Source organism: Stegodyphus dumicola, chromosome 2, assembly GCF_044657685.1.
Source record: "Stegodyphus dumicola isolate Sdum_Otavi_A_Nest chromosome 2, ASM4465768v1".
NCBI lineage: Eukaryota > Metazoa > Arthropoda > Arachnida > Araneae > Eresidae > Stegodyphus > Stegodyphus dumicola.
Window position 1 is genome coordinate 283,150,765 of NC_140769.1, and position 25,432 is coordinate 283,176,196.

At 29.7% G+C, this 25,432-nt stretch overlaps 2 protein-coding genes across 2 annotated transcripts in view; one reads left to right on the forward strand and one right to left on the reverse strand.

Moving 5' to 3' along the window:
• Window positions 1-4,082, forward strand: part of LOC146998993 (uncharacterized) — a 100,501-nt gene extending 96,419 nt beyond the window's left edge. Inside the window, exon 2 of the mRNA XM_085812226.1 lies at window positions 715-4,082. Coding sequence (XP_085668352.1) covers window positions 715-995 — 281 coding nt within the window. The 3' untranslated portion in view covers window positions 996-4,082. The remainder of the gene's footprint in view (window positions 1-714) is intronic.
• Window positions 4,083-19,110: 15,028 nt separating this feature from the next.
• stas (Transmembrane protein stas) overlaps window positions 19,111-25,432 on the reverse strand; it is a 49,722-nt gene continuing 43,400 nt past the window's right edge. Inside the window, exon 7 of the mRNA XM_085812227.1 lies at window positions 19,111-22,010. Within this exon, the coding sequence (XP_085668353.1) occupies window positions 21,841-22,010 (170 nt within the window). The 3' untranslated portion in view covers window positions 19,111-21,840. The remainder of the gene's footprint in view (window positions 22,011-25,432) is intronic.

The following is a 25,432-nucleotide window of genomic DNA, read 5'->3' on the forward strand; positions in this document are numbered from 1 at the left end:
TTCCCTCTCTCAAAAGCTCCATAAATCCGCATCTTTGAAGCCACTCAAATGAAGATATTGTGCAACTGTTTACAGCAGTGATCCGAAAGCAATAAACACAACTGCAAAAAATCTCGGGACTGCGTCATCTGATCCTTTCTTCGATGTCTCAGAGGGGCGGTGGTTTCATACTGAAACCGCGATGAAAACATTCAAAATTAAAAGGGTTCCATTACTTTTTTTGTGAACTAAGGACACTTCATTACTCATTGATGCCTGCTTATAAAATATATTGCGGAAAAATTAAAAATTTTTGGGTTTTTTTGTTTTTAAAATGGGTCAAAAAGAGTAGTGTGCAAAAGAAGCTATTTTTGAATGATTCGTATCAATTAATGGATGCCCAGAAAGGTTTGCTGCTGCCATTTGTTGTCAGCTTTAAGAAGTAATTTAATTTTAGCAGCGGTTTTGAGGAAAAAAATTTTTTTTTCTAAATTAAAAAAAATGTTGAAAATGCGGTTTCAAGGCGAAACCACCGCCCCTGAAAGGGTGAGAAGAACGTGTTATTTAATCAATAAAGGTAACAGACAAAATGTTAAAAAAACGCCCCTTTGGAACGTAATTTAAAATCTGAAATCTTTCAGATTTTTATGTTTTTTTATTTTTATTTTATTTATTTATTTTTGTTTTGTATGTTTATTTTAGAAACTTAATTTTTTTTAAATTTTTTTCTTTCAGATCGCAGACAAATTGCCCGAGCACGTTTGTTTTCTCGGGATCGTCTCAACACTACGGAATATATGAATAACCTTGCTACACTAGACCGACGTCTGGCTATGGATGAAATTCTAGAGAAACGAAAAAGAGCGATTTTTGAGCCACAACTTTTAGCCGAGAATGTTTATTCCGACGAAGTTTTTGTTGACATATCTGGAATCCCCCGAAACATCAGAGACGATCACGAATACGAAGAACTCGACCACAGAAGGTGTCTTCTACGTTTACAGGAACAGCAGTAATGTGATGAACTTAAATTCTTAAAAGAATGTCCAATTTGTTGCCTTTCCAAACGATGGGCAAATAACAGTAATTTAAAAGAGAACGATTGCATTTATACTAAGCGGGATCATTATGTTTTTAGCCAAAACTTATATTATGAAAGTTTGTGAGAAATAGTGTATTCCTAAAGTTTATTTTCTGTTGCACTGTGATGTCACTTTTATATAAAAAAGAAAAATTGAGACTTATGTTGTATGAGGCAATGTTTGTATCAGTAAGCCACTAAGATGCAGCTAATTTTGTATGTTTTAAAAAATAGAATATTAAATTTATCAACTGCTTCGTGCACATGTAACACTAGTCAAGAATGGAATTTTTAATATATTTTGTAAATTTCAGTTCAAAAATTAACTAATCGAAAAATCAGCGCAAAAGTAAATGGTGCTCTTTAACCTATAAACTGCCATGATCTCCATGTTGGGGTTTGTCTTAATAGCGGAAATTGGTAAATTTAATTAGGTTAGCAACAATGGTTACTTTTTTACATTGTTCTTTAAACCTCTGCAAGCTTTTGCATGAGTTGTTGATTGTGAGAAGTAAAATTTTTGCGAGTTTCAAGATTTCAACATTTTCAAAACGCCGGTATGTCATATTATTATGTACATCATTTGCAACTCCCGTGTACTGCCGGGTTCTCTAATGGTTTTAGAATATATTTACTAACTATTGATTGTCAAGGTGATTTTTATTATCCGGTGAGGGCTACTTGAATGTCGATCCCCATTTGGGACTCATGGCAGATTTCATCTATATTCCAATTTCCTGCCTTTATGCCAATCTAGACAACTAGAAATAAATGTAAATTGAGGGAAAAAAAATTGGCAGTTGATGGGTTAATCAAACGGCTGAAGGCTGATGCAATCATTTTGTCAAAATGTCTAGATATACACATATGCATCCACGCGGGTGGTGGTGAAGGTGCCCCACTTGCACCTTCCCCCACACCCCTCTTACACCTGGAGTTGAATAAAAATTGTGCTAATTGATGGATGTGTAAATATATATTTTTGTATTGACACAGTACTATATTCTTTAATTTGCTTGTAACCCCCCCTCCCAAATTAAATCATTAAGTAAGTCTTTCGAATCTCTGCTCTTCTGCCTATGAATATACATATGTTACCAGGAAATTTGAAATCCGTCATTCTATAGAATGCCTAAAACTAGCTGTCAATGTATAGAATGCCTAAAACTAGCTGTCAACTACTTACCAGGAGTTAATAAATGATTTTAAAAAGCCGAAATGACTACTCAGAAATAACCGGGACTACTGGGCCGTTGAATCTCTAGGATGTGATGTTTGTGGAAAACGAAAGTACACACATTTATCCTGTTTAAGAAAGCGTCAGTACTATATAATATTACGTCACGGACGCAGAGTTATTTCCCGTACTTCGTGAAACCTCATTGGAGTACTAGACACGGACGACGTGACAGAATGTTAGAAATTTCAGTCACATTCAAAAACGTTACACGTAATGATATTGAACTGTACAACCACCTCTGTGAGCCCGACCAGGAAAGAAAAAAAAAGGGGGGGAGCATTGTTTTACTGAAATTTAGGATTGTTTCTGAATTTAATTTGATCTTACTGATTCCCAGTCTCAGCCAGATAGAAAATACAAATTTAGGTACTATTCCATTTTGAGACCGGTAAAAAAAATTGCAGCCAAAATGTATGCGCAAAAGCGCCAAATCTAGCAAATCCGCCCATTTAACAGCGCGCCAAATCAACGTACGCACTGATTTCAGATTGCGTAAGTTTATATAGTTCTGTATTTCTTAAGGCGCCATTGAAATACTAGTTTAATTTTTAAATTCTTTTTTTGATATCCTATGGATTTAACAATTTGGGAATTGCCCATGACGAAAAGTCTGCAATAGAATTGTGGGTAAACTGCAGTATCACCCACTGCTTGACGCATTTTATCTCGTTGGTTGTTCAAACACATTTTTCTAGAATGAATGATGCTTTTTCTTTCTCTCTCTGACAAAATACTCGGTGTGTAGAATCGCCCACTTATTTTTTTGCCGCTTTGAGATTTTATTCATAGCAGTTTCATGCTGATATGATTCTGTTATGTATGTATTTTTAAAAATCATCTGCACTTCTATTAAGATTTAACAAGTTCATTCAGATTTTGAATAAACAATACCATTGTTGAATAGTTTGTGTAAACAGTCATCGTATTTTTTCGGGTGTTTTAATCAAATAATAAGAATCATGGACTAATCTTCCATAAGCGGGGTAAGTTGGTGCCAAACTATTTTGGCGCAAAACTCTTTTCGTTTGCGAAGAACTTTACATCGCCATTTCATTTTGAAATTGCAAAAAGAAACGGAGATGTAAAAATCTAACATCGCCAAACGAAAACGACGCTAAATACAACACAAGTTGTTTTATTTCCACAAGCATAAATTACTACAAACAAATACAACACAAGCATAAATTACTACAAACTAAAACATAAATTTAAAATAAAGTACAAAAAATTCAAGTCACAGACATGGAACTGAAAAATACAAAAATAATACATAACAAATGTCTCTTCACTCGCAATTCGCACTAAATTCTAAAAATTTTGGTTCCTGGTGCAATTTATCTGCATGAAGATTTGCACGGAAATTTTGTGTGTGCTGCAAAGTCAAATGAAATAATTATTTTTCATATTATATAAATGTTGTATCTTAAATTTATAAAATTGATATTTTATAAAATTTAAAATACAGCATTGAAATTATGCGGAAGAGGATATAATTAATTCTTAAGTTGTTTAAATTGCAGACTCAGATTTATGAAGTATTTGTTTTAATATAGTATGAAATCAAAAAAGGGATTATTTTTAAAATCCATATTTGAAGTTATTTTTAAAATTTTTTTATAATACTTATTAATCAAGTAATGCCCATAAACCCTATTGGATGAATTTCTGTTAGTACCATTTCCAGAAATATAAATTTTAAAGTTTTATTTATAATTTTTATGTAAATAAATTTTGTGTATATTCGTGTGTCTGGGTTAATAAATGTTTGGTACTTTTTATGTATATTAGTTTTTTTAATTTATTCATGTTCACATGTATATAGACATACATATACATACATTTATGACCTTTTCCAGGTTAGAATTAAATTAACCAAAAAACTTCATTATGTGTAAACAAACCAAAACTTTAGAACTTCAAGTAAATGTTAAACTGATATAAAATCAATTAAGATTTTAAAAAATCTGAAAGCTTTCAGATTTTATATTATGCCCAAAGGGGCCTTTTTTTAATGTTTTGTATGTTACATTTTACTGTTTTGTATGTTATTAAATATCACGTTCTTTGCACTTAAACCATTAAATTCATTTCAACAGCAGTATCACAAAATAATTTTAAAATATCTTGAAAATTTCCTATACAGTCTCGCGCGCTAGAGATATTTTTATTTTTATTTTATTTATTTTTTTTTTTTTCTCGTTCAGTGTTACCATTGTTCGCTTTGGGTAAGGTTACTCCCTCTATATAAAGGTTTTTCAACTGTGGAAATACATTTTAACAGGATGTCCACCACTTTTTGAATGTCATTTTTTTAAACTAATAATAAAATAACAGCAAAACCATATTTAAATTAGAGATTTGATTAAACAGCAAGTGTCAAAAATTAGGGTTCGTAAGTTTTCTTTTGGAAACGATTGGTCTTAATTTCGGCCAAAATTGGCGGAAGGTTCACTTCTGCCACTTCGTGAATTAACGTTTTGGAGGAATATTTTCTGTTGATCCATTGGTTGGGGGTTATTACTTGAATTTGTTTATGTTTCTAAAACGGCGCTTTATTCGAATTTCTACGTCGATCGATTGGATTATTCAATTATGGCAAAGTACACGAGGGCTATCCCTAAAGGAAGGGATGCCTTCGTAAAGGACTTTGTAAGGGAACTGGCTCGTATACGCGTTACACAGGGGGAAAATCGCGAAAACGCCCATGCAACTACCAGTGTTCAGCTTCTTTAGCGCTCGGCCTCTTCCTATGTCGATCGAAATAAAAATTTGAAGGTCTTTTTTTATTCTAAGTGAAGAGTTCCTAAAACATTACATCAATTTTTTTTTTGGAATATGGATTCTTTTATTATGCAGCACTAAATCTGGCGATAAAATTTTTAATTCGGAAATTTACAAATATTTTGCCGATTTTCCCCCCTAACATAACATTGGCAAAAAATAATGATATTTTTTAATTATATTATATTTAAGAAAGAATTTTAAAGTAAAACACTTTTTTTCCCCGTCATATTTTAAAGTGACATTACTTTCCCTTCTGGCGACATATGGATATTTTAATTCTGAAAATAAATAAAAGAGTAAGCACACTTTCCGAAACACTTCTTAGCTATTTTACCAGAGTATTCAGACGTGTATCAATTTTTTCGGCAAAGTCCTCTTCACACTTTTATTTTTTTTATATTCCTCTGGCGCCGGGTTTGATTATATATTATTTCATACTATTTTCAATCCACACGTTATTAAAAGCAAACTAAAATTAGCAGTTTCTTCCATACATTCTAGATGTACAGAACAACAGAAATCTTTAATTAAATCTGAAAATTCTACGCGTACATGATACAGCAATCACTGAGTTCCAACATACAAAATAATTTCCTATGGAAATACTGTACAACGTGTTTTGTTAGAAAATGTAGTACTATCTCGTTATGGAGACCGGATTCAGAAATGTAAGAATGTATACCACGTATGCATATATATGTATATCTATACACACGCACATACATTCGTACTTACATATATACATGCATACATACATTGCTTTATCCGGTCCTGATAACAGAACAATAACGAACATGTTTATCACGTAAAATAGCTGGATACTTCTGGCAGAATTTGTTTGGTATTTTGTAACTTGCCGCCAACTTTCAAAACACTATTATCTAAAATGGGTACAAATTTAGAATGCAAGAATTTGTAGGTAATGATTTCCGAGCTTTAATACTTTTAAGCTTATAAGAAAAACTTACCGTTAATACAATACGACATGCTATATTCCAACGCCTTCGTAGTTAGGAATCTTAAATTTCTTCTCTCCAACGGCAGTTTAGCATTGTTATCGGGTTTTAACGAAAGTGTCCCGCGGCTGCAAATATCGTCTGCGTAAACATTTTGCGTTGGCGTGTTTAATCATATTTTGCCAAGCGATTTTTGGCATTTGAAAGAAAGAGACTTGCTTTAGAACATTGTGTTATAAAATTTGCATAAAAATATAGTTATCATCAAGTTGCTGTTCCAAAAAGTAGTAAGTATCATTCCTGTTCCAAAAAATAAGCTACAAAATGTCACCAAATCATATATACAGTTTTAGGTATTAAGCAGAGCGCTCTGGCCGGCCTTGAACATTACGAGCACAGCCCCCCCCCAATTCCTATAAGTTTTTATTGTTCTTGTAATTTCACATGAATGTTAATTTAGCATAGCATTCTTATTTCCTCAAAAAATGCATTAATAACATTATGTAGAAAGATGAAATTTTAATTTCCGAATCAAATTTTTAAAGAAGCATGTTGCGTTGTCTTTTTTTAAATTTATCTCTCAGTCCCACATTATAACTCTAAGTACAAAATAAAAGTCTGGTAGGACAGGTACAAATCTCCAGGAGGCATTTACTAATATAACAGCCAAACTGGAACCATTTAATTAATTCTGAAATTCTTTCTCACTAAAAAAGCCATTATTACATTATTGGTTAAAATATTTCATCTCATTAATTTAATTAAGTATGAACATAACTCCGTAGTAGAGTCACAGATGCTAACCGATGTTTTTTCGGTCTCAAAAAATACTTGAAGTCTAACTTCACTAGCAGAAAAACGAAGATCTTAATTTATAAAAGCTTAATCAGACCCATTATTACATACTCTGCTGAGACATGGGCTATGACAGAAAAAGCTAAAAGTATCATTTCTGTCTTTGAAAGAAAAATTTTGAGAAGTATTTTGGGTGGCATAAAACATAACAATATCTGGAGAAGAAGAACTAACTCTATAAATCTTTTAAAGAAATAGATATAATAAAATATATAAGGAAGATCTTCTCGACCAGACCATTCGGCAACCAAAAAAGGGGAAGACCTAAACTTAGACGGCTCGACTGTTTGGAAACAGACTTAAGAATTTTAAAAATAACCAATTGGATGTCTATGGCCAGGAATAAAAGAGTTTGGAATTCTATTCTGAGAGAGGCAAGGGCCCATCCTGGGCTGTCTGGCCATTGAAGAAGATGATGATGAACATAACATTTAAAATATAAAGTGTCCATACTAAATACAAATGCATGATAGCCCTAACACTATCGTCCCACATTAAACTTTGCTTAAATTTAATATTTTGTTCACCAAAATTTCTAAAATTAAAAAATAAAAGACAGAGTTTTTAAAACTAACTCCAACTAAGAACTTATGCCATATATTAAATAAGTAAAAAGCTTAATGCAACGAAAAAGAGACTATTCTAATATTAAGAAACTTTATAGTTATATGAATATTTCCTATAGTTGTTTAACCAGTTAGGAAGATTAATGTGTATGGATGGTGTCATTTTTTTCAAATGCATCAGGTTAGAATGTACACTATATTAAAAGTCAAGGCAAAAATATTAAAAACAAATGTATGCTTTTAACAATTAGTATGATATAAAAACACTTGTTAATTTTGCTATGTCACCTTGCTATCACAAAAACTCCAACAATCATTTCATTAAGATTTGGTTGGTGTGTCAGTTCAAACAGTTATGTATCTGAAGTCTTAATTGAGTTACAGCAGGATCCTAAACTGATGCAAGCAGATCACTGTCAAGAGCTATACAAGAAATAGCTTACAAAAATTATTATAAAGCATTTTTTGAAAGTTCTGGAAAAATAATTTTAGCATTTGAAATGACTATTCATTTGCCACAGAACTAATTACACATTCATTAAATTAACAGAATTAATTACGTGTTGATAAAATATTGTTTTTTAACAAAAGTTTCCCGCCACTGCAAATATTGTCTGCACAAACAGTTTGCATTGGCATGCTTATTCCTATTTTCTCAAATGATTTTTGGTATTTGAAAGAAACAGACTTGCTGTAAAACACTGTGTTTGTAAAAAAATATCATTATTATTAAGGTGTCTGAAATGGAGCTATCATGCTACCAGATTAGAACCATCATTTGCTTCCAGTTTTGTTGGAAAAAAGTCAGCTACAGAATGTCACCAAATAATGTGTATAGCTTTAGGCACTAATGTTGTATCATATAACACTGCGAAAGTTCGGTACTAAAAGTTCAAAAACAAGGACCATTCAAGAAGCAGAGTGCTCTGGCGGCCCACTGATGTTGATGAGGACCGCCTGCAAGAACTTGTGGAAGAAGATCAATATGCGACCACTCGAGAGCTTGCTAAGGAGTTAGACATTAGTGCAATGTCCATTAGTCACGCTATGCATCGCATAAACTTGACGTATAAGTTCAATTACTGGATGCCACATAAGCTGACTTAAGCAGATAAGGATAGTTGTTTTCAGGCCTGCATTAATCTGCTCGAATATCAACACAAGGATAAAATTCTGGACCGGATCTTCACTTGTGATGAGAAGTGGATTTACTTCAACAAAACAGCCCCAAAAGGGGGTTGGTCTGCACGCAAGGTGACCCCATTGGCAACATCATAAAGTGCAATTTGACAAACAAACAGATCATGCTTTGTATCCCGTGGTATATTATCCACAAAATGTATCCGTAAAAGGTAAAATCCTCAACATTATGGTGTACAGTGTGATGCTAGCCCGTGTTGACAATGCTATCAAGGATAAACGTCGAATTGAGTTCCAGTGCGAAAAGGTAAATTTCCATCAAGATAATGCAAGACCACATGTGTATGCATTCACCGGCTGGACTCGACTGGGAACTTTTGCCACACCCACCATACAGGCCCGAAATCACTCCTTCGGACTTCTACCTTTTTTCACACCTACAGCTACAGCTTGCTGGTGCTATCTACCATTCTGCACAGGATGTTCGAAATGAGGTTGATATGTTTTTGGACTTGTGGTTTCTGAGCCGAAGGCTACCAAAACACTGGCAGAAAGTCATATATTTGGGTGGTGGTTACTAACCGCACTAAAGACACTTTTCATGTGTTTTTTTTCTCTAACTTTATTAAGAAAGTTTTCGTTACAACCAGATATTAAATATTCCATGCTAATCGTTAACAAACAAACTGAATCAAATATAAGACATAAATCTACATATATATTGAAAATGCAGATGTGCATAAATACTTATTATGAAAAAGAATACAAAAGCCTTTTCCTTTAAATTCAGAATACAAAGTTTATAAAATTAGATAAATAAAATAAAATTTATACCATGTATTTTAACTGTACAAGCCCAATAGGCATGAAAGCCTATCCATTGCTATGCAAATAGATCATGGAATACTTGTAATTTGACCCAAGTTGACTCAAAAGCTTTATGGGCTTAATGAGTGAGGATGTCTAGTTTTTCAATATATGTGATATGAATAACATCAGCTAATACATACGATAGATGGTCCTTTATGCTAGCATGTGAAATATATGTTTTTATAATATACAGAAAATAATAAATCATCAACATGAAATTATTACACTTACCTTTATTTGTATATTTACAATAAATTCCCAATATGACTATTCACGGTTTGAAATAATTTAGTCTTGCAGAAATAGTTGCCTCAGAAAAAGTATATTTCATGGCAATATATAGTGGTCACTCTTAGGAAATGACTGCCCATGGGCAGTCATTACAGATTTAACAGTAATTAAAATGCATCAAAAGAAGCTTCACACACACACACACAAAAAAAAAACCTTATTCTTAATTTTCCCACTATATTTAATTTTGAAAGTGTCTTAATTTAAATTTTTCACAGGCATTCTTATATATGTTTAATTTGATCTTACACATTTATCCCACAAGTGTTTCATGTACATGAAATAAATCCTTATTTCTATTATGTTATATATGAAATAAGATTTAAATTCACTACATAACTATTTACATTTTATAATCTGTTTTAACACTGTTCTATTAATCTAGTGCGTTTTATGTTTTAAACTTACAAGCATAGATAGATAAACATCTGTCAATGCCATTCAATAGAAATTAGGCACTACTTTATTAGAGTAGTATAATTTATTTTAATTATGTATAACCAATGAATTTTAAACATAACTGATAATCATTATACTACTTCTAGAACTTAATAAGTTTATTAGCAAGGATGATAATCACACAAAAGTATATTACTTGAAGTATAACATCACACATTTTTAAACACTTCTGCAAATCAACTGCCCTTTTACAAAATAACAACTAGTTTTTTAAATTTTTATTTTATTTGCTTATTTGCTCATAGTCTACATTTCATAAGAGTTATACACTTAATATAACATGTTTAAAAACACATGTTGAAGAATCTTGAAGGTAATAAAAATAACAAATATAAAAAAATTAAAAATTCTTTGTCTGAGGACTTTCCACTTAGTAAGATGCTGCAAGAAAGATCTAATACAAAAAGAATTATACAATAAAAATAAATTCATGTATTTGAAAATTAATGCTTTAAGTAGTCCTGAATCCTTTGATATAAAAAATATAATTATGAATTTATGAAATGAAGTTTCAAAGAAACATAAATAAACAGTTACACAAATTATAGATAGAATTCAACAAAAAATATGCAAATGAGTTTAGACAAAAATTTCAAACATACTGTGTAAGAAATTAAAGAAAGTTTCTGAAATTTTTCTGGACCTTTTAAACAATATTTTTGAACAAGTACAGAGATAAATAACTGAAGTAGGTTTTTCAAAATGGATTCAAATTTTTATCTTGAAATATAACACTTCTATTACATGATTGGTCCCTGATTAGTGCAATTAAAAATACAATGTGAAAGTTTTTAATGCTAGTAATTACAAAAAAACCATACAACAATAAGTAAACTATTCAAGAACTGAAATATACTTTATACATCTTTCAAGCAATTAATAATTTTCATTTCTTTCTCTCTCTCTACATATATAAACTATTTTAAATGATTTAAATACAATGGAACCTCTATGCATTATACTATTACAATGAATTTAGCAAATTTTTCAGTGCACATTCTTTACCTTCTTTCTGTATATACAAGTAACAAATAATATTGCACCTATTTTTGTCAAACTGAACGTAATAAATAAATACACTAAATAAGTTTAAAATATACATATAATTTATTTAGCTCATACACTAAGTACGAAGCATATAAAAACAATATACAGATTGAAAATATTTTCTAAGAATAAAAAAGGCCTATAAAAATATACAAAATATAACTATAATTGAGCTTTTAAACACACAAAATAAATGAACTATTATAATACAAACACTTCTCGATATATCACACATCATTAAAATGAGAACTAAAAAAATTAGGGTTTAGATTTTAATGATCACCCAAAAGGATTCTTTTAAAATTTACTACAGTTTATCATCAGAAATGATAAATAGACATAACCAGGCAAAAAATTAAAAAAAAAAAATTATAAGATATTAGATGAATGAGCAATTACACTAACATTGGAGATATAAGTATCTCCAGTATATTTAAAAAATAAAGAAAAAAAACATGTAATACAGTTGTGCAAAAATATTTAACTAATCAAGAACTAAATGCATTTTTATTTAAACCAGTCAAATTAAAAAAATATTTTTAAAACTGCATATATTGCTTTTATATAGTTTAATTTTTTAATTAATAACAGGCAGATTAAATATGAAAGAATAATATTTTACGTTTTTCCGAATGGCAACCAGAGTCAAATGAAAAGTGAAAAATCATGTTTCGAGAATAACAGCCCTTTTGGGCTAAAAATCATAATTATTACATAAAAGAATTTACTTTTCAAATAATGTGATGCAGTATCATAAACATACTTGACAGAATAATTTCGTTACTTCATTTAATATGGAAATGTTAAAAATATGGTATTATTGTAAAATAAATCATGTATTTGAATACTTTAAAAGGAAAACTATACTGTAAAAAACTTCCTTATTATTTTAAAAAATATATCAACATTGAAAAATACTTACTGAAAGGCTATATATTTTACTACATAATATATGGAATATACTAAGAAATTAGAAATATTAAGAAGCTATTGTTGAAACCAATTTTGTACAGTATTATTGTGAAATATTTTTGCAGTACAAGCTCATTAATTCAACTGACAGTATAAAAATTCATTTTTATATGTATATTCTTCATTTTACTACCTACGCTGAAACAATTTTTATATGACATCTATTACATTTTTGAATTAAGGAAGCTAAATTAGATTTTTACTTTCCGTAACTCCATTTCCATTATTCAGTTACAGAAATTATAAACAAAAATACCATGCACTGTAGTTTACAGATTTCACTGCATCTAATAAACATTACGGTATACCATGCACTGTAGTTTACAGATTTCACTGCATCTAAAAAAAACATTACGGTCATTCGCTGACTTCTATAAATATGCTCCAATTAAACTGTGCAAATCTCACTTTCAAATTTTATGCAAAAGGCAACTTCCATAAACATGTAAATAGGATTTACAAATTTGCAAGGTCACACAACTGTTTGAGAGAAAGAAAAAAAATTAATACCTAATGAATAAAAGGTATAAATAAACACAGAGCAAAGTAGAAGGCATTACGGAGACCTTTGGTAGAAGAATTAAGTAGCTATCTCATAATTTTAAGAGAATTTTGCAAATTTAATTTAAGAGATTTTAGATTAATTTAAGAAAATTTGCAAATTGCTCTAAGCAAATTTGCAATTTTGTTTAAAATTAAAGAGCAAATACGTTAAATATTGTCTGATTAATGTCATTACTTAATCCCTTCATGTTATCACATATATCAAAATGGCAATAATCAAATATAATGATTAATGATAAAAATTACATCTTGTTTATGACTAATTATTGTACTGAGAATTTGATAGTATTTTAGGAATAACTACATTATTATTTTTTTTTAAATTAGAGCAATGTTATCAAGGATAATTTTCATTGTTTTATACTTTATTTTTATCAATATAATTTCTGTGACAATGAGTAAAATGATTCTCTAGATCAGCGATTCTCAACCAGTGGTACACGAGAAAAATAGGTGGTATGCAAAGAAACAAAGTATTTTTAACTATTAAATTAAAAAATCTCGTGAAGAAAAAGAACAATTGACAGAAGTTTCCTGTGATCGAACTCGAACTGAAGATTACTTGTTAACTTCCGGATGAATCAAATCAAGAAGAAGAAGAAGAAAAAAAAAAAAAAAATAAATAAATAAAAATAAATAAAGGCATTTCAAATAAAACTATTAAATTTTTATGGCCTTTTTACACAACCTATTTGTGTAAACAAGGATTTTCTTCCATGTTATATTTGAAAAATAAATTTAGAAGAATATTAAAAGTGGATCCTAGTTTTTAAACGAGCTCAAAATTCACACTAAATTTTGGAATTAAAGTATTATAATTTAAATTTTGATACTTAAAATGGTTACCAGTTTTTAATCTAATATTTTTTATATTATATAAAATATTTAATACAAATAGCCAATAGGTTGTGCAAATGGCAAAGTATTTTTTTAAAAATATTTCTATTGAGAAATTAAAAATTAATCATTGTAAAATGTAATGGTGGTACTAAGGTTTTCAACTTTTGTTTATTCAACTTTTGTTTAGATGGTATGCATTAGTCAAAAGGTTGAAAACTGCTGCTCTAGACCTTTGCAAACAAGTATCCTACAATTAACATTTGGATTCACACACAATGATGCTTTTAAACAATACCAAACTATACAATATTTCACACAGTTCTCTGGTTGTCATCTGTTGTGAACCTTATCTTCACATTTCATTTGCTTATTGTCCTTATACTGTCACTTAATTTCAAGTCACATTACCATTCAAATCAGTTAAATTTGAATCTAATTATTCTTTATCAGTGTCTGCATCATGACCATCAAAATCGTCTTAATTCATTAAAACAATTTTTTCAACCACGTTAGCCAAAAAATACTCCCTTGAGCTTGCATTATTTTGTGCAATTCACTATACAAGAGCTACCTTATAAAAATACATTCTGGCCTAAGAATTTCTTGTGTTTATTTTCTCTACTGTCAGAAAAAAGTACATTTCCAGTATCCCTACATTTGTACCATTAAGCAAAAAGCTAACCAACAGCTGAATTTAATTTAAATATTGCACTGAATCAAGGAATGGCTATACAGATTTTAATGCACATGATTCCCAGATTTAGCTACAAGATTTAAATTAACATGACAATCATGGAAAAGAAAAATGTTTTATATATTAAACCATGAATCCAAACATTTATATAATTAACCTTATCCCATTTATAATTAAAAAATAATACTAAAATCACAAACCAGCATTACAGGTATTCTAAAAATTAGTTCAAAGTATCTTTGTATTAATACAAAGGATATTAATAACATACTGGTGCTACAAAATAGTAAATTCCAAACGTGGAGATTGCCACCCCTTGGATAAATTATATAACAATATAACAAAGTAACAAATTAATTATAATTTATGCATCTTAAAAATGTAATGTGTATACAATTTCTTTTCCAATAAAAAGTAAAACCTAAAATAATTAACAGAAATACATCCTAAATATATATATATATATATGACATATATAAGATACATAAAATATAATCCTTCTAAATAAATAAAATATATAACAGAAACTCTGTTCAGATTGTTTTTAGCGGAAAAAAAAAAAAAATAACAGTCACCTGCTTATACATAATACAGTTAATTAAACATATAAGAAACAAAGTATAATTTGAAATTACAAAAATTCTCTAATATCACATCATGGTACACATATCAAATCCCTTTCATAGAAACAAAAATGCATAATTAAGTTCTTAACTGATGTGATTCTGTAGCTGTTTTCCTTCTGTAAATTTAAAGAATATACAGCGACACATATAATCAATCTTCAATTATGGGTCTGAAATATATCAACTTCAGTGCATTTTTATTCATTATTACAGTTATCTTAAACTAAGAAACTGAATTTCTTTTACAGAACTAGAACTGTCAGTGTGGACCAATAGTATATTAATCCCTATTGATTCACTTAAAAAAAAAACACATTTTTCTTAACCATATTTTTTTAACAGACTATTTTTAAAATCTGATAAATAACATGACAAATACAAAGATGCTATAATTTCTTTCCTTTAAATAAAAAAAGAAAGGATATATGCATTTCCCCCTCCAGTTAATGTTATACAGTTAAATGTACTGGTTTTCTAATACTAACACATTACACAAAGTTAAATCATGCTGTTTGTGCCTTAATACTTAAATCACAAGTTTCATTCATGAATACATAGTGCTGGAAGCTTCAAAATGCTTTACAGTGTGACTTTTGCAGAATAAGATAGTTTGTATCATTAAATAATGTTTACATTTTCCACAGCCCAAGAAAAATCTCCAAAAAACAAATATTGCTATAGTTCGACCTGCCTCGTCCAAAAGGGGCATTATTATTTGCTGCGACGTGAAAAGTCATATAAATGTCTTTTCTTCTCTGGAAAGAGAGAATTTATATGCTGAAGGGAAAGAAAGTCCTCATTCTTCCACCCTATTTCGAGAATAATTCGGTCCAAATGGCGCATGCGTGTTTTTGCTCATGGTGGCAGATGAGGCAGTCGAATTATATTACTTAGAACTTTAGGCTGGAAGGAGAGTAAGTAAATACATATTGCAAAAAATATTTATTTGGGATGTTACAAACAAGACACTGAATTTTCTGATACTCGAAATTTTGCTTTTGAAAGTGCATGCTTACATGCTTGTGAATGTGAATGATGAAAAATTAAGATAACATTATCAGCTATTACATAAGATTACTCCTTACTTAATGTTATGTGAATGTACACTATGTAAAATAGCACTTTTGTGGTCTAAATATTTTTAAAATATTAATCTTCCTTTTTTTCTTCTGGAATGACATCAAAGTAAGAAAGAAATAACGCTAAAAACACATATAAAAAAGACAAAAATAATAAATATTTATGAAATAAATATAATATGTAAATGCTTTCATTCTAAAAATATCATAGAGTGATTCATAATCAAATAATTTCTTAAGTTTTTCATTTATTATTTTATCTGCAATGTTTAGCCATGTGCTGTAGAAAAATTTTTGAGATTGAAACATTCATACACATTTCAAAAACACACATTTTTGCTTCCACCATTTCTGTTTTACTGTATACTTAGATCTGATGCCCAGATGGGATAGTCATTAGTGATGCCGACTGGCATATGGAAGGCCCTGGGTTTGAATCCCACAGTAAACATACAGCCTGTGTAACAAGGGAGAACTCAAAATACATGCTGAGCCAAAATCCTCTTAAGAAGTTGGTTGTAGAGAAAGAGGGGTGAGAGATTTTCAGACTCCTTCCTCCATGGGGTGTTCTATCTTGGAATTCCAAATTGGGAGAGCTTATCAGTTAGCTATGGTATAATTAGCATATGGTAATACAGAAGTGCTGGCTTAGCTTCTAACTGTACTTGTATACTTATGTTTACAAAAGAAAAAGCTGCTTTTCATGATGCTACTTGAGAAATGAAATTAATAAACATTTTTTAAATTAAAAAAAAAAAGAAGGAGGGGGGAACCCTGCATTCAATTTTTTCAACTTTATGTTTTCATTACCTAGGCAGCTTTTTATTTACGAAACATGAAAATTAGGTAAATCAAATAATGCTGCAGAAAAGAATGACAGATTCTACAGATGAATCTTATATGCATACCAGAAACAAAACAGAAGCAAATTTTAAATCATTTATTGACAGTTTTCTATCAACAGTGTTGAAAATATTAGTTATTACTGTGAATGATGAACATTCGCAATTGGATATTTGGGATCTGTACATTTTGTTTCTTAATACAGTATATTTTAAACTGGAATCATAAGGGATTTATACGACTTTGCAAGTCTGTTTAATTGAGTTTTACTTCACAAATTTCAAATTTGCTTAAACACATAGGAACAGGGAGGTAGAACACAAAGTAGAAAAGCACGAAAAATGTATAAATATCTTTTTCTAGGACAGGATAATCTTTTTTATACATAAACTCTTATTTTATTTTTGTAAAATGTAACAATTTAGTCTTAGAAATTACCATTAGTTTCTATTTCACATATATTTTTAACTTAATTTTAATGATAAAATGACATTTTCGTTTAATTTTTAAGAATTACCAAATTGCTAAAATGTTTAAAATTTGAAAAGAATTATTAATTTATTTAGAAACATGTGAATTACATTTTAATGTGTTCGTATATCGATAATATTGCCTTAAGTAGGGAGAAAAGACAGCAAGGAAATGTGAAAGTGCACACAATTACTGTGAATATGTACATACAGTTCAGTAATACGGAATGAATTTAAAAACGATTTTATACTGTTTAGGTCAAAATTGTCATTACCATGACAATTATTATTATGCTTACTTTACTTAATGTGCAAAAAAGAAAGTTAAACTGCTCAGCACTATTTTAGATTATGGTCTACTTCCCAAATAAATTTTGGTATAAAAAATTGATTAATATGCTTTAATGTGATTTTCTTTGAATTTTTATTGGATTTACATGCTGTAACACAATGGTTTTCTAACCAGTAATCTCAGTGGTATTCTAAAAGCAGAGCCAAATCTGAATGAATTTTGAAAATAATTGCAGATATTTATTTTCAGAGACTGAAATAATGCTTAACTTTTTATTAAAAAAAATTTTTTTTTAAATGTTTTAAATTTAGTTTATAATTATATTGAATCCAGAATGAATTATAAAATAAAATTCTTGCCAGATAATTCTCTATGTATATACATATATACTCTACTATATATATATATATAAAATGTTGATGCTGTAACACAATGGTTTTCTAACCAGTAATCTCAGTGGCATTCTAAAAGCAGAGCCAAATCTGAATGAATTTTGAAAATAATTGCAGATATTTATTTTCAGAGACTGAAATAATGCTTAACTTTTTATTAAAAATTTTTTTTTATATTATTTTCTATATTATTTTTATATTTTCTTTGATTTGGTTTTTACAAAGTTTGCATTATTTATCTTTTTTATAATCTTCTATGTTTATTTCAACTTTACTTTGAATTCAATTTCATAATGACAATTTCCAATGTTTAATTTCTACAAATAATATAGTACTCAAATGCATAAACATGAAAGTGTCGGGGACGGTTACTCGAGTTTTATTGGATTTCTCTACAGTAATTGATTTTTACTCCAAATTGAATTGACTAAAATGCTTCATAAGAATAAGTTCTTTGAGTATCAGCATTGGTTCATAATTCCTACTATTCGCGGAAATATTTGGCCTGACTAGAATTGCCTGTTTGGCTTTAACTTATAACTCGAGTAAAGACGAAACTCTTTCGTATTTACGTATTTTTATCAATTATTGTTCATTGAACGGGAGTTGGTTTGTTCCCCTTGAAAAGTCAACTAATTTCCGATCAATGACAATGATTACACGTTTTAATTTTAATTTTTCCTTTTACAATTGAAATATTATTCTTCATGATGATTTAACTCCAGTCCCCGTTAAAACATTATTAATATTTTGCTTTCAAATTACTTCAAAACATCTTTCAAAATATAACTTACCAGTATGGATGCACACTTTTAAAATAATTCTACTTTAATTAAACTCAGGAGATAATATAATCAATTAATCAATACTGTTTAAGAAATAAATTATATATATATATATACACACATGCATATAAGGATAAAAGATTTAAATTTAACTATTACTGCTTTAAGCGATTTAGAAAATCAAATAATAACAGCAATGACTTTAGAATGGTTCAAAGCTTAATATTTTATTCACTGAAGATATAAATTCTAACAATAAAAAAAAATAAATACACTATCAAAAACTTTTCAAAGGTAACACTGATATTTTTTATTGTATTTTTTTATCTACAGAAAAAAATATATGAATACAATAAACAATATTTAAGACAACACTGACAGATGAAGAATTTCTACACCTGGAAAGAAATCTGATGGAAGAAAACTTTCTCAAAATGATTAAAAATTGCTCTATCCAACTGTTACAAAAGAGACTCATACTATATGACTGTACACGTAACTTCTGCACAGCTGCATTTTTATACAACACCCATTTTCTGAAATCATATAAACAGAGACAAAAAACAAGTCTTGACTATGAAGTTGAAAAGTAATAATGTTAGAAATAGTTAACAAAAATATTGATGCGAAATCAAACATTTAGAAGCTTGAAACTATCTTGTATTCATTTTCACTATTTACTTTAAGGGGAGAGTGGACATTTAAATAACTACAAATCAACCAAAATTTTAATTTTTTCCCTTTGTCCTTACAACATTCAACATATTTAATTACATTGTATGAAAAAAAAAAAAAAAAAAAAAAAAAGTTCTAATTTTTAAAGAATATAAACCTTTAAAATTCAGAGAAATTGTCAAAAAATGAATTTCAAGAGACATCTACCATCTATTTATATATTGATTTCTTTGTAATTCTGGCAAAATTACATTTTATTGTATTTTCTGCTATTTGACTATTACAATTTGAGCTGATCTGCTATTTGACTGTTACAATTTATTTAGTATTTATAAAGGGTTTTCTATTTCTGATCCCATTAGTTTATGAAAAATTCTACAGAGGTTTATACTGTTACATCCTGCTGGACACTTTTAAAGTATAGTTTCTTGGACTAAAATACTGAAAACTTTGAATCAAGAGTTTTCAAAATGAGGTAATCTGAAGGAAGCTACAATGTAAAATTAATATATTACAACAGAAAAGCCGTAAAGGGTTACCTGATATAGACAAAATGAAATCTATTCTGTTGGAGCAACTCAAAAGTTTATGACACTGTTTGTCTACTGATCTTTCACCAAAACATCTGAAATGTTCTACTTGTGCTTTGTCATGGCACTTTTATCAATGTACCGCAGCAAATGAAAAGCAGCCAAAATTACAAAAAGTCGCAGAAAAAAAAAGTACCTGAGAGTGTTCTTTCTCAGATATTACTAAATTATCAAGCATAGCAGATGTATTTCTGGTAAAACACAAAATGTCAATTTAATTGACATTTTTTTGTATTCATAATTTGGAAAAATTGCCCCAAAGAAGCGCCCTTTTTTTTTAATCAAAGAAGGCTAAAAATGCCGGTATTGTGAGAAATAAACGAGTTTAACTTTTGATGCATAAATATTTTATGCAAAGAACAGGAAGAAACAAACTCACTTTCCCTATTCATAGTAAAAAAGCCTGAAGCATCCCTTGAAATAAACAAACCAAAATAAATAAATAATTAAAAAAAGTTTTCATGCACAAGAGGGGGAGAAGAAATAGCAAAAATACTGTTAAAAACTAAAAGATATAATTTCAATGTAACAAATGAAAGTAAATCTCGTAGTGTGCGTGAATTTCAAAAATTTCATTGGATATAATCAATTAAATTGTTTCTACCTATATCTTCGAATCATATAGCTAACTGTGATAACATATTTATTATATTTAATATTACACAATTAAAAATATTTAAATGATATAAAAATGGTACCTAAAGTTTACAATTTACGAATAATTAAACGTAAATTTGAAGAAAAACTTTAGAAGTATGTTTTCAAAGCAAATTCTTTTTGCAGTTCATATGTTTTGAAAATGCTCCTTGTATCTCATTTTTTGTTAAAAATGAATCATAGTTGGAAAAAGTACCTTGTTACATGCTACAGTACATGTATATATGTATTTTTGAGTGTAAGTTTATTAAAAATTTAAACTTGTGGTAACATTAAACAAAATGTGAAATTTCTGTCAAAGTTTGGTTCGAGTTTGCATAATTTTTCAAAATTTACTATTAGTCAGATTCACTAACTGATACGCAAATGCTTTTGTCAAGGCTTTTTAAGCATTTTAATGCAAAAATTAGAATAAAATATTGAAAATTAAGAGTGCAAATATTATTTTAAATAATCTCTTATTTTTTAAAATGAGTTTTTTATACATACATAAAACTGATGTTATAAGATGTACAAAGTGTTTATGTTAAAAAAAAAATAAAACTTAAACAAACAAACAAACAAAAAAAAAAAAAAAAAATTAAGTCCACTATCCCCACTTTAAACTATTTAACAAATCTTTTCTCCTATACAGACAGTCTCTTGTGATTCAAAGACCTTAGGTTTTTACTATAAAGTATAACATAAAAATATTCAAATTTATAACATTTTATTCCTTATATACTATATGTGTAAAAACACTTAAACAATAAATACATCTTTCAACTATAACAAGAAAAGAAGTATGTTATTTATGATACAAACTGAGTCCATTGATCTTATCTTTTAGAAATTCTAAATGCAGAAGTATTTGGTTTTCAAATAATAGAGTGAAAGTCTATACGGAGGTATTTAATATTTTCTAGTTGAATGTTTATTTTCATATTATTAGTGAAACATACGGTGCTACCACATTTCTCTCGAAAAGCTTTAATACAAAGTTTCATAAAAAAATTAAATTGTTCCCTCTAAATAGCAAAACTGGTAAAGATAAAATGGAAAACTAAAATGTCATATGGTCACTTATAATTTCCTTAACCTTTTTTTAAATTAACTAATCTAGTTTTTCACGTAGTTTCTTTTTGAATAGGATAGGTAATAAAGACAGAATTGCAAACAGACTTAAAATTATAATTGACTGTAGCGATATAGCATCTTTTGATGAAGTCAGTTGATGAAGTGTAGTACCAGCTTGAATCATAACAAAAGAAGGTGGAGCCACACCTTAAAGAAAAAAACAGGTTAAACATTTACTCATCATATTAAAAATTCGTTAATATTAAAACAATAAACTTCCCTAAACCAATTTTAGCCATCATAAATATATATTTTAAATGTAGGGTTTGCCTATATTTAAGGGTGCCCCTTAGATTGTTTATCAGCAAGTTGTTGTTTCATTTGTCGCCAAGTTGTTATTTCAGGTATGGTAACCTGAGTAGCTGAATGTTATGGGAATACTATTATGACATGATTGGTTGAGTCATTAGGTTATTTTGAAAACAGGAGATGTGAAAAATGATCAACGTCCTTGCCGGGAATCGAACCACGGACCTCTAGCGTGCACATGCACACCTTTACACCATGAAGGCACACAAAGAAGGCGGGAGAAATACCTTTATGCTCCCACTTTTAAGGGGGGGCGACTGGGATTTTAGGGGACCCAATCACCAAATCCTGGGTGTGGAAAATCATCATCCACCACCCTTCGGGTGCCACTGTAAAGACATTAGGTAATTTTTGGAGTGATGAAAAATGAGCAATGCCCTTGCTGGGAATCGAACCATAGACCTCTTGAATATGTGCCTAACGTGCAGACCATTACACCCCGAAGGCCTGCTAAGAAGGCAGCAGAAATACTTTATATGATTACGTGATTGTGGTGAATTTGACTAATGGAGAAATATATGTTGGATGTCAGTTAGGAAGTACACTGTGTATTGTGTGCTGTTAATCATAAAATGGCTGACGGTGGTATTGTGGGAGTTTATTGGTATAAAACAAGAGAGTGGAAGGTGAACAAGAGAGTGGAGAGTGGAAATAGTTGAGGACAGAAGAAAGAAACTTTGTTGGATATAATTCAACAGAATTATAAGCGTCCTATTTGTATGAAGGAAATGCGTATGGTCGAACGTAAAGATCGTTCAGATGACTTTGAATGTGTTTGTCGCAAGAAAGGTTCAAATGTTCACCATATAAAGCATTCCATTAGAAAAGGAACATGTGAGGAAAGTTTTTGGATACTGTTAACGAATTTTGTGTGCCACAAACTGAACACATGGTAATAAGGTAAGAAGATATTTCCTTTGTGTAGTGCTTAGATGCTATAAGATGAATTTCCTTTTTTATGTTATTTCACTGTTTGATTTAAAATGCAATTCATTGAGATTATACATTTTTTGTTTGGCTCTAGTGTAGAACTGGCTGCTTCTTTAACTTTTTAAGTGAAAAGCAATATGTACATGAGCAACGTCAAGAGAGTGTGCAATGCCGAGTTTGTGCAATTCTGTGATGTTTCTTTTAAGTAGATCAATGTGTACATGGATACCTCGTTTATGCAATTATTTGACTTGTTATTTTGGCTCTGTATAGCGGTGATTTTTTTGCCAAAATTCGCCACTACGCAAAGCCAAAATAAGTTAAAAGAATTGGACAAACTCGGTGTCCATGTACCACCAATTTTCGCCAAGGGGCAGCAGTAAATATATTTTTATCAAATATACAAATGAAGTGTATAAGAACAACATAAAAAATTTTAAAATATTCTTCAATTTAAATTTTCTAAATTTAAAAAAGTCACACAAAAAGTTAAGACAGATTAAAAAAAAAACTATGCACATGTTATGCATTTTGATGATTAAGGTTTTGGAATATTCAGCAGATAAAACGGTATCAATTTCTGACACATAAGTATATCACGCTCCAAGAAAAATATAACTAATTTGTTTCTACTGTAAAAATTATTTAAATAATTTCTTTTTATTATTATTCCATTTTCCAAATGGAGAATGGCCTACCTCTATCTTAAAAAAGATTAAAAAACTATTTTAAGAAATACGATGTTAGAAGAAAGATTAAACTGTATGCCCTAATATATATGCAACAAGAAGCTTTAAACTTTGAAAATAACTAAGGAATTCGCTAGAAAGAAAGCAAGGAAAAAATTTATTAAACCTGCTATTTGACAGGCATCTAATTTTACAATCAATTATTTCAATTAGAAAATATTGCATAAAAATGTTTGATTTTTTTAAATTTAATTTTTATGCATTTTGGTCTTGATATGCAGAAGAAGTAATATAAAATATTAGATCATAATTAAATGTATTTTGAGCATACAAGTACACAAATACCCTCTTAGGAGTTCCAAAAATTTTACCTCCAGGGGCTCCCAACTGGCTTAACTTACCCCTGATTGTATTCAGATAATTACTGTTTTACATATGAAAATTACATGTTTTTAAATTTGACATATTTTTTAAACGTTTACTACATCTAATATAAAAGTATCAAAGAAGTATTAATTTAGAAGTCAAACAACAAATATCAGCGTTATGTTTTCCAATTTTCACAGGACTAGTTTCAATGGTTTTACCGAACCATCATCTTCAGATGCTGTACTTTTTGTTGTTTAATTTATATTTTCAATTTTGGAAAGAAGAAGAGGGATGATCTAGCAGTGGTGAAAGGACTGAGTTCATGGGGCAAAAAAAGGTTGAAAAACATTGGTCTAGACCAGGGGTCGACAACCTGCAGCTCGTGAGCCATATGTGGCTCTTTGGATCTGAAGCTGCGGCTCTTCAGTTCCATACGCAACTATTATTTATTTTATCCCCCCCACCCCAAAAAAAGAGAAGAACTGAAGAAGAGCATCGAGAATTCAATCGGGATTGGATGCACTCGTTCGCTTTCATATGCAACTCAGATGGCCTTCCGACTTGTCTCATTTGTCACAAAAAACTTGCACACAATAAGAAATCAAATTTAGAGAGACACTTCACTAAAAAACATACTCAGTTTGCTAGTAAATATCCAGCCAGCGAAGAACGAAAAAAAAAGCTGTCGACGAGCTCCAAAAACAAAAACAGCAATCAAGTTCCATGTTAAAGGTCAGTTTACAGCTGTCAGAGCGGCTCGGAGCGAGTCGCTCCTTATGATTACTTTGACAATGTAAACGCTCACTTTGACGGAGTAGAAATGTAGGGGAGATGAGTCAGAGCTTCCGTTTCTACTTTGAACCTGTTGAAAAATCTCTCCGAGCAGCGTTCACCGGGACCTCGTGACAGTGAGTTCTATAATGCCGAGATTAAGCGATAGCTAAACCATGGCATTTTTTAATGCATACGCACCTTATGAAGTGTTTTAATTCTATAATTATGTGAGCTTATATTCATTTTTCTACAAGCATCCCTACATGAGGATGCAATAAATATATGATATTATAAACTATAAAAATAAAAATGGAATTATGAAAAAGATATGTAGATCTGTTTTATTGGGGATATTTAAATTTCTTGCTTCATATAAAAACATTCTGGGCTATAATTCGTTACAATTCAGCTTGGATGTGAAACATGTTCAGCTTGGATGTGTGAGTGCAAGTACTGAAGGTGTATTAAGGTTTATACAAATTATGCTAGATGAATTCT